The 15,290-nt window shown below is 35.5% G+C and overlaps 1 protein-coding gene across 1 annotated transcript in view; it reads left to right on the top strand.

The window, feature by feature from the left end:
* Positions 1 to 2,058: 2,058 nt before the first annotated feature.
* The window catches only part of LOC134311984 (hemicentin-1-like), an 80,775-nt gene continuing 67,543 nt past the window's right edge, over positions 2,059 to 15,290 (top strand). The window contains exons 1-2 of the mRNA XM_062993633.1: positions 2,059 to 2,092; positions 3,013 to 3,306. Of these exons, the coding sequence (XP_062849703.1) occupies positions 2,059 to 2,092; positions 3,013 to 3,306 (328 nt within the window). The remainder of the gene's footprint in view (positions 2,093 to 3,012; positions 3,307 to 15,290) is intronic.

Here is a 15,290-nt window from a genome sequence, read left to right as displayed (position 1 = left end):
TATCACCAATGTGAAAAAGTAAATGCAATCAACTGTGAACGTTTGTGATCTTTTATAGTGATGTAGAGCACAAAGAGTTAATAATAATAATAATAATAATAAGATTTAATGGAGTCAAAAAATCAATGTACTAATTTCACCAAATAATTTGCAGAATGATCTCTTAGCTTGTAAAAAATAGCCCAATTATTGCTAAAATTCATCTTTCTAATGCAGTTTAACTGTTTTACTTAAAATAAATAAAGATTAATAATATATAATAATACAATAAAAAACTCTTATTCAAAACAACTTATCGTTCTGGCCAAATACAATGCAGGCAACAGAGGGTTAAGGGCCTTTCTCAGGGGCCCAACAGTGGCAACTTGGTGGTAGTGGGACTTGTACTAGCAACCTTCTGATCACTAGTTTAATACCTTAACCACTGAGCTACCACTGACCCGCTTTAAATAACTGTAAAAAAGTTTCAGATCAACTTATTTTAATAGAAGAAACAACAGGAGTAAACCCAAGATTCTGCTTTTATATCATTTCATTTATTATGTATAAAGCTTTAATTAAAACTTAGATCACTCATGAGCAAAATTAATTGCCCCTGACTCTAAACCTAAAAACTGGTTGTGCCACCCTTGGCAGTATCGACTGCAATCAAACTTTAATTTTAATGTAAATTTAATTTTCCAAACATTAAACACTCACAAACCACAAAACACAAAGTGTCTTTATTAATGAGAATCACATATTTTTCTTTTCTACAGAGAGACCAAAACCCACTGTTACCATAAATCCTGATAATCACGTGTTTATAGGAGAGATTGTTACTCTCACATGTAACATAGAGAATAGAGGAGGTGTCCAGAACTGGAGGTACAGCTGGAATAAAGGAGGTTCAGTAGTCAGGAATGATCAGCAGTACAGTATCTGGTATGTTACAGTAGCTGATGCAGGTAAATACACCTGTACAGGAACAGAGACAGGAGGATCACGTTCCTCACACCCCAGTGATCCTGTTCCACAGACTGTATCAGGTGAGTCTGATCATCTCTTTTATATTGATTAACATCTGTATCACATCAGCATGTATTCAGTACTGGTGTAGAAGTGAGAGGATTGTTTGATGTTACAGTAACTCAGTCACAGTGTAAGATCTGATTAGAGCTACATGAGTATTAACATCTGAAAATATTTACACTGCTGGTGCTCGTCATATTACATAAAATTTTCTCTTCCATTCAGGATTCAGTACAAATGTAACAGAAGGTAAAATGCTTGAACAGTTAGTGGTTGTTTTGTTATTAAAGAATAATCTGTAATATAATTTCTGCCTTTCTGGTGCAGCACTGATGTTCCACCTCAAGAACGCTCGTTATTGACCTGATTTGTTGTCATTTAATCAGAGCTGAAATAGAACAGTTTTTTTAGCACATGTGCTTTTATTGTTAAGAGACTAGAACCACAGATATACATTTAGAAACATTTACAGAAATAAACCTCAAATTCATAGAAATTAAAATTTGTATCTTAAAAACATAATTAAACTGAGAAACAATTACACTTTTATTCAAGGGATGAATGTAAGAGCACAGTGAGCTGTATTATAAAGAATATATAGCTGAAACTCTGTGTGTGTGTGTGTGTGTGTGTGTGTTTGTGTGTGTGTGTAATTGTGAAATCTTCTGTGGACACGAGTGTGTGAATGTCTTCTCCACAAACAAATAATAAAAGGGTTATAAAAATACAGCATCTGGTAAAACTGCTTAATCTCACAAAAAAAAAAGAGAAAAATCATTTAATTAAAAACAAATTCTGACAACCACAGTTATTGGCACCCATGTATCTCTCCAGATCGTCCAGGGTTTCAGGTCCTCTTTGGTGTTTTCTTCTCTTTATATTACCACACAGCTCTTCTATGGGCTTTAGATCAGGGGGCTGATGGCAGAAGCTTGATTTTTGTTGATGTAAATGATCATCAATAAATCATTGGTTTATTTTGGACATATGTTTTGAATTCTGCTAAAAGACTTTCTTAGTCTCTTCACTGATGAAGTGTGATTTAAAATGTCCTGGTACTTTTTGGAGTCCATGATGCCATGTATCCTGACTAGGCTCCTGGGGCCTTTGGAAGAAAAACAGTTCACAAGATCACAGACCCTCCACCATACTTAACAGTGGGCATCAGGTTCTTTTCAGTATAGTCCCACCTTGAGTGATCAGACCATAGAACAAGGTTCCAGTCAAAGTCCCAGTAGCCTTTAACTAACATGAAAGACCTTTACCTTGTAAGCCTTCCAAATAATCTGTTGGCATGGTCCGTCATCTGATGGAAACTTCAGTTAAATGTTGGATTTTTCTTTGTTTAGTGTGAGATGAATCTGATACTCATCTGATCTGTAGCAGCCAATAATTGTGGAGGGGACTGTAAATGTGTGTGTGTGTGTGTGTGTGTGTGTGTGTGTGTGTGTGTGTAAATGCATGTCTTTGTTCCTGTGTGAGTGTCTGTGAGTGTGTGTTTGTATGTGTGTGGATATGCGTGTGTAGGTGTGTGTGTAGATTGTATATAAATGTAGATGTGTGTTTGTGTGTGTAATTGTGTGTGTGTGCTAGTGTAGCTAGTTGTGTAATTATTTAAGTTCTTGTGTTCTTGTGTTCTTGTGTGTGTGTGTGTGTGTGTATCTGTGTAGATGTATGTATGTTTGTAGTTGTGTGCTTGTGTGTGTGTAATTAAATGCAAACTGCACATAAACTGAAATAAACAATAAGAGAGATTATCAGAGGGGCAAATACTGTTTCACAAGTTAACAACACTGTATATAGTGTTGATGTGAAATTTAAACATCAGCTGTACACAAACTTTTGGTCATGTGATATATTTAGGAAAGTTGTAGCAGTTTAGATTTTTCAGCAGATTCTGGATTAAATGTAGAGAAAATAAGAGAATAAAAATGATTAAACTGCTGATTTAGCTGTAAAATAACAAACAGCTTTAAAATCTTCATTATTTTCTATTAACAGCAAAACCCAAACCAACTGTGAGATTAGAACCTCAGAACTTCATCTTCACTGGAGACACCGTTACTCTGACCTGTGATCTGGATCAGTCTACAGGATGGACTTTCATCTGGTACAGAAATGATCAGGAAGTAAATCCTCAGATCTCTGCAGATAAAACCAACAAACTCAGTGAGAAACTTTCTAATGCAGGAACAACAAAGTACAAATGTAGAGCACAAAGATTAAACTACTACAATAACAACAAATACAACTACGACTCAGACTACAGTGATCAAGTTACTGTTACAGTTAAAGGTTTGTTGTGTTTTATACTTTTTATTACAGATTTAATGTAGTCAAGAAAGTAACGTAATAATTTAATTAGGTCCATGTTGTTCCATAAAACTTTGAGCACTGAAGAATGATCTTTTCGTAAAAAAAATTATTAAAAGTTTTAATTAACTTTAATTAACATTATTTAACTTTAGTTAATGCTAAAATTAATTTTTCCAATGTGGTAAAACTATTTTTACTTTTTTAAATAAAGATTAATGTTAAATAATTCAATAATAATTTAATAACAATCACATCATGAGAAATTAGAATCATTTGTTTACATTTCAGAGGTTTTATTCACTAAGCTGTTGAGTTTTACACTGAATGATTTTCTACATGATGCAGTTAGTTGAGTTTGTATTTAGGAGAGAATCTGAGGACGTTTGAATTCCAAATATTTAAAACTGATACAGAGATTATTAGTTAATATTTGTTAGTATTTGGTTGTCAATAATTGTTAATATTTCAGTGTTTCACTATTTTATTGTCATTTATTAGGAAAATTTTATTTAAGTTATTTATTTATTTATTTAATACTTTATTATCTTTCTACAGTGAGACCAAAACCAGTTGTGATTATAGTGCCTGGTGATCATGTGTTCAAGGGAGACTCTGTTACTCTCACATGTAACATAGAGAATGGAGGAGGTGTCCAGAACTGGAGGTACAGCTGGAATAAAGAAGGTTCAGACCAAACTGTCAGTAATGATCAGCAGTACAGAATCAGTGATGTTACAGAGAATCATGCAGGTAAATACACCTGTACAGGAACAGAGACAGGAGGATCACGTTCCTCACACCCCAGTGATGCTGTTCTACTGACTGTATCAGGTGAGTCTGATCATCTCTTCTGTATTTAATAACATCTGTACAGTGCTGTGAAAAAGTATTTGCCCCCTTCTCAATTTCTTTTCTTTTTGCATATTTGTTACACTTTTATGTTTCATACGGTGGCCCGCTGAGTCAAAACATAATAACATTTACACAACAAACAAAAGCTGACAACACAACAACATTAAGGAAAAACGCGAATACAAAAAGGACAACACAACAACATTAAGGAAGAACGCGAATACAATAAGGACAACACAACAACATTAAGGAAGAACTCGAATACAATAAGGACAACACAACAACATTAAGGAAACACGAATACAAAAAGGACAACACAACAACATTAAGGACAAACGCAAATACAATAAGGACAACACAACAACATTTAGGAAAAACGCGAATACAAAAAGGACAACACAACAACATTAAGGAAGAACGCGAATACAATAAGGACAACACAACAACATTAAGGAAACACAAATACAAAAAGGACAACACAACAACATTAAGGACAAACGCAAATACAATAAGGACAACACAACAACATTTAGGAAAAACGCGAATACAAAAAGGACAACACAACAACATTAAGGAAACACAAATACAAAAAGGACAACACAACAACATTAAGGAAACACAAATACAAAAAAGACAACACAACAACATTAAGGAAACACAAATACAAAAAGGACAACACAACAACATTAAGGAAACACAAATACAAAAAAGACAACACAACAACATTAAGGAAACACAAATACAAAAAGGACAACACAACAACATTAAGGAAACACAAATACAATAAGGACAACACAACAACATTAAGGAAAAACACGAATACAAAAAAGACAACACAACAACATTAAGGAAAAATGCGAATACAAAAAGGACAACACAACAACATTAAGGAAACACAAATACAAAAAGGACAACACAACAACATTAAGGAAACACGAATACAAAAAGGACAACACAACAACATTAAGGAAACACGAATACAAAAAGGACAACACAACAACATTAAGGAAACACGAATACAAAAAGGACAACACAACAACATTAAGGAAACACGAATACAAAAAGGACAACACAACAACATTAAGGAAACACAAATACAAAAAGGACAACACAACAACATTAAGGAAACACGAATACAAAAAGGACAACACAACAACATTAAGGAAACACGAATACAAAAAGGACAACACAACAACATTAAGGAAACACAAATACAAAAAGGACAACACAACAACATTAAGGAAACACGAATACAAAAAGGACAACACAACAACATTAAGGAAACACGAATACAAAAAGGACAACACAACAACATTAAGGAAACACAAATACAAAAAGGACAACACAACAACATTAAGGAAACACGAATACAAAAAGGACAACACAACAACATTAAGGAAACACGAATACAAAAAGGACAACACAACAACATTAAGGAAACACAAACACAAAAAGGACAACACAACAACATTAAGGAAACACGAATACAAAAAGGACAACACAACAACATTAAGGAAACACGAATACAAAAAGGACAACACAACAACATTAAGGAAACACGAATACAAAAAGGACAACACAACAACATTAAGGAAACACGAATACAAAAAGGACAACACAACAACATTAAGGAAACACGAATACAAAAAGGACAACACAACAACATTAAGGAAACACGAATACAAAAAGGACAACACAACAACATTAAGGAAACACGAATACAAAAAGGACAACACAACAACATTAAGGAAACACGAATACAAAAAGGACAACACAACAACATTAAGGAAACACGAATACAAAAAGGACAACACAACAACATTAAGGAAACAAATACATTTCCACAACAGAAGTGCTCCCGGTCACTAGAGGGCATCTCTATCATTTTTTATCTGTATGAACACTGCAGGAAAAGAAGCAAGAAGCAGAGCAGCGTATTGCAGAGCATCTGGCTTCGGTTTTACTTTAACTTTCAGTGATATAATTCTAAATAAAATCGAGCTTTTTAGTGTCGGTGGTTTGACTGTATAGCACCTTTTTTGTTTTTTAAACATCAGGCAGCTATTAGCTTGTCAAATTTCTAATATATTTGCAAAATCAACTAACTTGAGCTTTAACCAGACTGTCATATTGTGCCACGCTTTTACAGTTTAACATGTTTTAATGGCATAAACCATTTCACAGTATATTGACAATGTATTAGTTAGTTATCAATAACCATTTTAAGTGTACATACTCATGCCCATTAGTTTAATATTCAACATTCGTTTCACATTCAGCATTCTGGTTTAAATAAGTGCTTGAAAAAGCACTTAGATTAATGTAAAACTGTATTTATATAGACGCATAAATGGACACAACTGTAAAATATAATTATTATACAATTATTGATCCTAACTAGAAATTAAAATAGTTGATTTAATAATATAAAGAAGTTTATAGGTGAGGGATATGTACTGTATGTGTAAATATAAAATAGTTTACATTAATAAATCTAGAGATGTATACTAATATTATTTATTAATAAAGACAAGTGCTATCTACATAGAAACACAAGCTAGAAACATAACTTAGCATGAACAAGAGCTAGAAACATGACTTAGCATTAGCAAGAGCTAGAAACATGACTAAACCTGAGCAAGAGCTAGAAACATGACTAAACCTGAGCAAGAGCTAGAAACATGACTTAGCATTAGCAAGACCAGAAGCATGAACAGACCGGATGAAACGGCACAGATACATTCACAGAGTCTCTAAACAAAGAGCAAACCAACGCCACCATAGAAGTTTAATAGTTCCCACTGTGTGTACCAAAGCTGCCTCCTTAAATAAGGAGCAGCTGGGGACAATTAGTTCAAATGAACCAATCAGGAACAGGCAGGAGACAGCGTGTGCTCCCAGTGAGAGAGGGGTGTGGCACACAGGCACACTGGAGCACACAAACTCAAAGTGTGACAGTTGTTGTGTTCTTTTTGTATTCGTGTTTCCTTAATGTTGTTGTGTTGTCCTTTTTGTATTTGTGTTTCCTTAATGTTGTTGTGTTGTCTTTTTTGTATTTGTGTTTCCTTAATGTTGTTGTGTTGTCCTTTTTGTATTCGTGTTTCCTTAATGTTGTTGTGTTGTCCTTTTTGTGTTTGTGTTCCCTTAATGTTGTTGTTGTCCTTTTTGTATTCGTGTTTCCTTAATGTTGTTGTGTTGACCTTTTTGTGTTTGTGTTCCCTTAATGTTGTTGTGTTGTCCTTTTTGTATTTGTGTTTCCTTAATGTTGTTGTGTTGTCCTTTTTGTATTTGTGTTTCCTTAATGTTGTTGTGTTGTCCTTTTTGTATTTGTGTTTCCTTAATGTTGTTGTGTTGACCTTTTTGTATTCGCGTTTTTCCTTAATGTTGTTGTGTTGTGCTTTTTGTATTCGCGTTTTTCCTTAATGTTGTTGTGTTGTCAGCTTTTGTTTGTTTTTTAAATGTTATTGTGTTTTGACTCAGCAGGCCACCGTAGTTTCAAATCATCAAATCAATAATAAGCAAAGACCCAAATAAACACAAAGTGATTTTTTTAAATGATGATTTTATTTGTTGATGGAATATTGCTGCTAAGCCCTACCTGTCCTGTGTACAGTTATACTATTTCAGTTTACAATTGCGTTTAATCTTACTAGCCACACCCAGACATGATCACCTGACCAGACCTGCTGAATCTAAATATCACTTAAACAGAACCTGTCTGGTAATGTGAAGCAGCCTAGAAGGTTTCAGAAAGGAACAACATGATGCCACATTTTAAAGAGATTCAATAAACAGATGCAAAACAAAGTCATTGAAATCTACCAGTTTGGAAAAGGTGGATCTAAAACGGTCTGTCTGAGAACCTAGTGAGCTGCCCTGCTGCCCATCACCTGTCCAGGCAGCTGCCTCAGTAGAGCTAAATTCTAACTGACTTTAGAAAGCAGATCATTGAGATGCTCTAGTTTCACAGTGATTGACATCGACTGTCCCCGCCCACCACCTCAGTTTTAGCTAACGAAGCTAATATGAATATTAATACCGTTATCCATCCTCAATTTTGGAGATTTTCTGTGACAAAATTTGTGCTGCACTGAATGCTGGGATTGTCTTTGTGGCTGAAGAATCACACAGAGCTTAGTCAGAATATCGGTCAGAATAAGGCGTCTCAGTAGGCAGCATTCTGAGGCATGTGAAAATTGAGACACTTCTTTTCTTGAGTGCATAAAATGACTTAAAATGTAGTGAGCTTTTTGTTCTAGGTTTTGATACAGACCCAAAGTCATTGGTAAACCTTTGGGACTCCAACAAAACATATTTATTCATTTATTTGTTAACCTTTATTTAACCAGGAAGATCTCATTGACATTTAAAATCTCTTTTTCAAGAGAGACCTGGTCAAGAATGGCAGCAACACACATCTGTTTCAATACATAAAACAAACATTTTGAAACGTAATGTTTTAGTCTTGTCTTAAAAACATTTAAAGAGACCAACTCATTCAGCTTCAAACTGTTCTGAAGTTGGTTCCATTCTGATGTAGGATTTAATACAGGTGTGGTACATGTCACTAGGTAATACAGAACTATAACCTGGCTTTATGCACTTTTGAGAGGCTCCCTTGGCTTTTCAAGGCAGATAAAGCTCACAATCACAAAATAGCGTTAAATAAAAATAAAAATTCAGCTACACTGAAACTTTGTGATTGTTTGGCTTCAGGCAGCCAAAACAGAAACGCCTCTTGCTGTTTTAAAAACCAGCTCCTTTGATTGGTCGGTAATTACGTAATATTATCTCCCCAGTTGTCCCGCCCCCTGTGCCCCTAAGCCCCGCCCCTCAGGAGCGACAGGTACAGATCAGTTCTGCAGCACACTGACTGAGATATTTGTTGCAAAACTCGTGGCGGGCAGATTTGAATGTTTTTATTCTCACATCGAAAATAAAAGTACAAATTGTTTTTATGGTTACAGATTTTTTTTTACAGGTACAAATCTTTTTTACAGTTACAGATTTTATTTTTACAGATAAAAATTTTACATATTGCCGCTCAGGTGGTGCAGCGCTAAAGTACGCTAGCACACCAGAGTTGGGTTTCTAGATACATCGTATCGAAACTCAGCTCTACCTTTCCGACTGGGTTGGGCGGCAGTATGAACAACATTTGGCTGTTGTTCAGGGGCTTAGGGGTAGAGTCGGAGCATTGGTTCTCATAACTGGTACAACTGCGGCCCCTGCTGGTTGGCTGACGGCGCCTGCACAGGGTTGAGGAATAACATCCTCAGTCAGCGGCAAAGGGTCAAATTAGTATAGAGGACACAATCAGGGTAATTGGACACGACTAGAATAGGGATAAAAATTGTGGGAAAAAAGTGGGAAAAAAATAGATAATTCAAAAAAATAATTGTACATATTTTTTTTACAGTTACAAATTTATTATTTACAGGTACAAATCGTTTTCACAGTTACAGATTTTTTTTTTTTTTTTTTTTTTTTTTTTTTTTTTACAGGTACAAATTTTATAGATTTCGTTTTCACAGGTGCAAAACTTTTGCTACATATTTACCTCCATAGTTGGACGCTCTGAGTGACTTATATCTCAGTTTAGTGACTTAATAGTCTTCCAAAATTTCAAAGGGTTATTTAGGTTTTTTGATGTTTCAGATAAAAAACGCTGAGCTTTTGCATTTCTTATAGCCACAGTTGTAGAATTACGAAGCTTCCTAAAACTGAGCCAGTCAGAGTTAGAACCTGTTTTCTGTGCCTTGGCCCATGCCATATTGCATTGATGAAGCAAATTTGAAAGCTCCGATGTAAACCAAGCATTGTTACGACCTTTTACCCTGAATTATTTGAAAGGAGCATGCCTATCAACTATTTTGGAAAAGCTGTCATAGAAAAAATTCCAAGCATGTTCCACATCAGGAATTGCATAAATTCTATTTCAGTTTACATGATATAAGTCATGAATGAAACCTTGTTCAGAAAAATGCTTCACATCTCGTTTCATGATAATACGAGGTTTAGCTTTAGGAATCTTGATGTTACTTGCTGTGGCAATGACACAGTGATCACTGATGTCATTTGGAAACTCAGAGGCACTGGTATATTTATGAGGAACATTTGTCAGTATGAGATCAATTAATGATGCCTTTTTAGGAATTTTGGAGTTAGGTCTGGTAGGACTACTAACCAACTGAAATAGATTCAAAGCATTACAGTGAGCTTTAAATTCATCCGAAACAGGCAACAGCCAGTTCCAATTTAGATCACCCATAATTATAAGATCCTTTGCATTCAGTCCAACAATGAGCTGTATCAAAGCTGAAAGAGCTTCACTGGTAGCTGATGGAGTTCTATAGCAACCAACTACAGTGATATGTTGGGTATCCGGAATTTGTAAATCCACTGCTAAAAAATCTAACTGTTTTGTCACCGACTTGGAAAGAAGCATCTTTGACTGAAACTTAGATTTTACAGATGGCAACACCACCACCTCTTTTTGGTCTATCAGTTCTGTAAACATTATAACCATTGATGGAAACCTCCTTGTTCAGTATAGATTTAGTTAGCCATGATTCAGACAGTACAATAACATCAGCATCAGTGGCATGTGCCCAAATACGAACCATATCCATTTTTGCCAATAAACTCCGAACATCCAAGTGAATAAAACCAAGACCATTTCTTGATTTCAAATCAGCAGGTGTATCAAAGGATAAACTAGCATCTGGTTCAGGATTTAATTCAACGTTTCCTGAGATCATTGACAATAAAATAATCAAACACCTAGACTTCATTGATTCAAAGTGTGTTTCTCTTTTAGTGTGTAAGTTTGATGTAAAAAGAACCAAATAACTTGATGGAACAATAAAATTATCTTGAAGTATCATAATACTAGCTAAACTCTTCAAATTCACAGTCAGGAAAAAATTGAAGCGTGGGATGCGGAAGCAACCCATAATAAATGTCACATGTTCCATGAGTCTTTGGAAGAGAAAATAATAGATTGCCTTGCAAATTCTCATTAACCTGGGGACCCCCCAAGGTCCACCTCCAAGCTACAAAGTAAAATGCTGCAAGCAGCAGCAACATTTCAGCCTTCATTTTCACGATTTATGGTAAAAAGCTTGGAGCAGTCCAGTCCAGAGATGTAGGACTCCAGTCCAGATCTTCTTCAACTCCTACCAGCAAACCCCTCAATGATGTCACGAGTAAACAGGAAACTAGTGGAAATACCACTGTAGATTTTTTTTGTAAATAGAAAAAAAGAAAAAAAAAAAAAAAACTAATAGTTTAGGCGTAGAGTTAGTAATTGAGGGTTAATGGCCTTGCCTGGAACACCACAGGTGGGTTATTGAGAGATAATGGAGAAAACCTGAAATAGTTGTGAACCTTCCCAGGAGTGGACGGCCTACCAAAGTTTCATTAAGAACACATCAACGACTCACTCAGGAAGTCCCAAAAGAACCCAGACAAACATCTAAAGAACTGCAGTTACGGTCAATATACACAATCTCACAATAAGAAAGACACTGGGGGAAAATAGCGTCCATGGTCGGGTTGCAAGGTGCACACCACGGCTGACCAAAAAGAACACAAAGGTGTTTCACATTTTCCAAAAACATCTAGATGACCCTCAAAATTTTTTTGGATGATAGTCTGTGAGTCGATGTTGGAACATTTTGGAAGACAGGGGTCCTGTTACATCTGCATTCCACCATAAAAACATCATACCAACAGTGAAACATGGTGGTGGTAGTATGATGTTCTGGGGCTGCTTTGCTCCTGCAGGACCTAGACGACGGAACAATAAAATCTGCTTTCTATCAGAAAATCCTGATGTGAATGTCCACCCCACAGCTGGGTTATGAACAGGGCACAAATTCATCACAGTTAGTGTAGGAGCCATTAATAGAACTATTACTTCTATATATTATTTGCATCTGTTTATAAAAATAACAATATTCAATAAAAATGTATCATATTATTAGTCTACACTTCTGCTTCATGTGTTCTGGACCTGTATGTGAGTGGATCGAGCGACAACATTTCCTCAGTGTGAGTCCCAGGTTTAAAAAATAAATGAATATTTAACTTTAAAGCTTTATAAAAGATGTCCAATTTTCAATGTGTGATCTGCACAGGGGTTATCTGCAAGATCTAAATGGTCTGAATTCTACTTCAATTTTTTTAATTATCATGCACACTTATGAAGACTAATTTATTAAAACTGTTTTCATTCATTCATTAATTTGATTTTCTTTATCATCAGAGGTGATAAAGACAGCTTGTTATTTAATTCCATTTATTAAATATTTATTTATGATTATTTAATCAATTCCAGTGATTAAATAATAAATCTGGTTCTTTTCTTTCTACAGATTCAAAATCTGTAGCCACTATTATAGGAGTTGCTGTAGGATTAAGTTCAGCTTTGTTGCTGCTGGTACTGATGATCTTACTTTGTCGCTACAAGAGGAACAAAGGTTTGATTTTATGATCTATGATGATGAATGTATTTTGTTCTTGAGCCTTTTAACCTTTAAAAAATATTAAGACCTACCATATAGAAGCACTTTGGACCCCCACAGAGCAGGTATTATTTAGGTGGTGGATCATTCTCAGCACTGCAGTGACACTGACATGGTGGTGGTGTGTTAGTGTGTGTTGTGCTGGTATGAGTGGATCAGACACAGCAGCGCTGCTGGAGTTTTTAAACACCTCACTGTCATTGCTGGACTGAGAATCGTCCACCAACCAAAAACGTTTAGCCAACAGCGCCCCATGGGCAGCGTCCTGTGACCACTGATGAAGGTCTAGAAGATGACCGACTCAAACAGCAGCAATAGATGAGCGATCGTCTCTGACTTTACATCTACAAGGTGGACCAACTAGGAGTGTACAGTGAGTGGACACAGTATTTAAAAACTCCAGCAGCGCTGCTGTGTCTGATCCACTCATACCAGCACAACACACACTAACACACCACCACCATGTCAGTGTCACTGCAGTGCTGAGAATGATCCACCACCTAAATAATACCCGATCTGTGGCTGACCATTAAAGAACAGCATGAAAGGGTAACAAAGCATGTAGAGAAACAGATGGACTACAGTCAGTAATTGTAGAACTACAAAGTGCTTCTATATGGTAAGTGGAGCTGATAAACAAGGAGTGAGTGTAGGAACAAGGAGGTTTTAATGTTATGGCTGATTGGTGTATATATACATATTACAAACATGACCAAAAGTTACACCCTGACAAATTCAGATTTGTCTATCATTAAATCATAAAGCATAATAAACTGATCCAAAAACTCGTTGATACCCGCTGTATACCTGTCTATATCAAACATATACTAACTGAATGTCCTAAATACAACAACAATCTATAGAAATTCTTAAGACTATGAGAAAAATCTTTAAATTCTTAAGTTTTTAAAACAAAAATTGGTCTAAAGTGGCAAATTAAAAGAACGACACTTGACAAGGAATATAAAATAAAATATGAGAATTACCCACCTTTCCTGCCATGAAAATAACCAATTCAAGGCCAAATAAGCTCATCCAAGGCCACAAATCCCCAAAGACACACTCCACAGGTTTATGGAAAAGCTGCTCATAAGAGTGGATGGGGCAGTTGTAACCTAGCGGTTAAGGTACTGGACTAGTAAGCAGAAGGTTGCTGGTTCAAACCCCACCACCGCCAGGTTGCCACTGTTGGGCACTTGAGCAAGGCTTTTAACCTTATATAGTGTAGACTGTATAATGTAAGTCACTTTGGACAAAAGCGTCTGCTAAATGCTGAAAATGTAAGTGGATATTATTAAAGCTACAAAGGAGAGAGGGAGCAATTTGATGTAAATGCCTGTGGTTTTGGAATGTGATGTCCAACAAGCTCATGGTCAAGTGTCCCAATATTTTTCCATGTAGTGTATTTTTGTTTATAAAGTGCATTTTTTTTTGCATTTGTTGATAAGGTGCAGAGTCCAGGTCCTCATCTACTGTAAATCACAACACTGATCAGGTTGCAGGTCAGTCTGTAGTACCAGAGAATTTACTGTGTTTATACTCACTGATGATTTTCACTAAACCTCCTGGTTTATTTTTAGGTGCTGGTGATATTTATGCAAATACTCATGTACTGACTAATCAGAGCAGAGGTAAATTTAATCTTAAAATATATTTAATGCTTTTTAATGTGAGAGAGATTTGCAATAGCTTCACTAATGACATAATCTGCTGTTCTAGATGATTCTGCTGCTGTCGACTCCAGCAGTGCAGCACATGATCAGAATGGTAAGAAATAAACATCAGAACACAAAATACTGCACATTATTCTGTGTATGATGGTTCGATAATACCTTGATCAAAAAACTGCACTGACTCTTTTAGAGGACAGCAAAAGAAAACTCAAACTTTCACATTTATTCTGACTTAACGCAACAAATTTGGTACAGAGGTGATCATTCCAGCAGCTTACTGATAAGATACAGAACCTTAGGCTTGCTGACCAGGCTCACTGATAATGTTTCATACTGCATTTTATTTTAAATATCTTTTGGTGACTGTAGATCCTAAGTTCATAAAACTTTTGAGATGATGCGGAGACCTATGGCTTACGTGTGATATCCAGTCCACTTAATCCATAAAAACAAAAAAGACTGCACTTTTCTTTATATGTTGAACTTTTATGTAACTATGAACATATAAAGTAACTAAAAATGCATGTACTTCACAGTGTCTAATTATTTTAATAAATTAATCTAAATTACTAGACACGGTCAGAAAACTGTTTGGCTCCATCCTAAATCATCTTAAATCTAACCTGCACACTCGCACTCAGCATAGCAAATATAACTGAAATTCTTAAAGTGACAGCTATCACTTAAACATGTGAAAACAACAGAGATTAATATACAAAATTTGGACTTTCAAACTCAGAAATAACAAAATTATTTCAATACAAACATATCCACATATGAATATAACTTAAACATAAAAAAAACTTAAATGATTAAATTATCTAGGCACCTACAGTGAGCAACAGTCCTTCTCTAGCTTTGTGTATTAGTAGTTAATAATTACGCTGTGTTATTGAGCAGTGGATCTTTA

The sequence above is a fragment of the Trichomycterus rosablanca genome, chromosome 4, assembly GCF_030014385.1.
Source record: "Trichomycterus rosablanca isolate fTriRos1 chromosome 4, fTriRos1.hap1, whole genome shotgun sequence".
Taxonomy (NCBI): domain Eukaryota; kingdom Metazoa; phylum Chordata; class Actinopteri; order Siluriformes; family Trichomycteridae; genus Trichomycterus; species Trichomycterus rosablanca.
The sequence above is the reverse complement of the archived record's forward strand: the minus strand, read 5'-3'. Positions and strand labels throughout refer to the sequence as shown.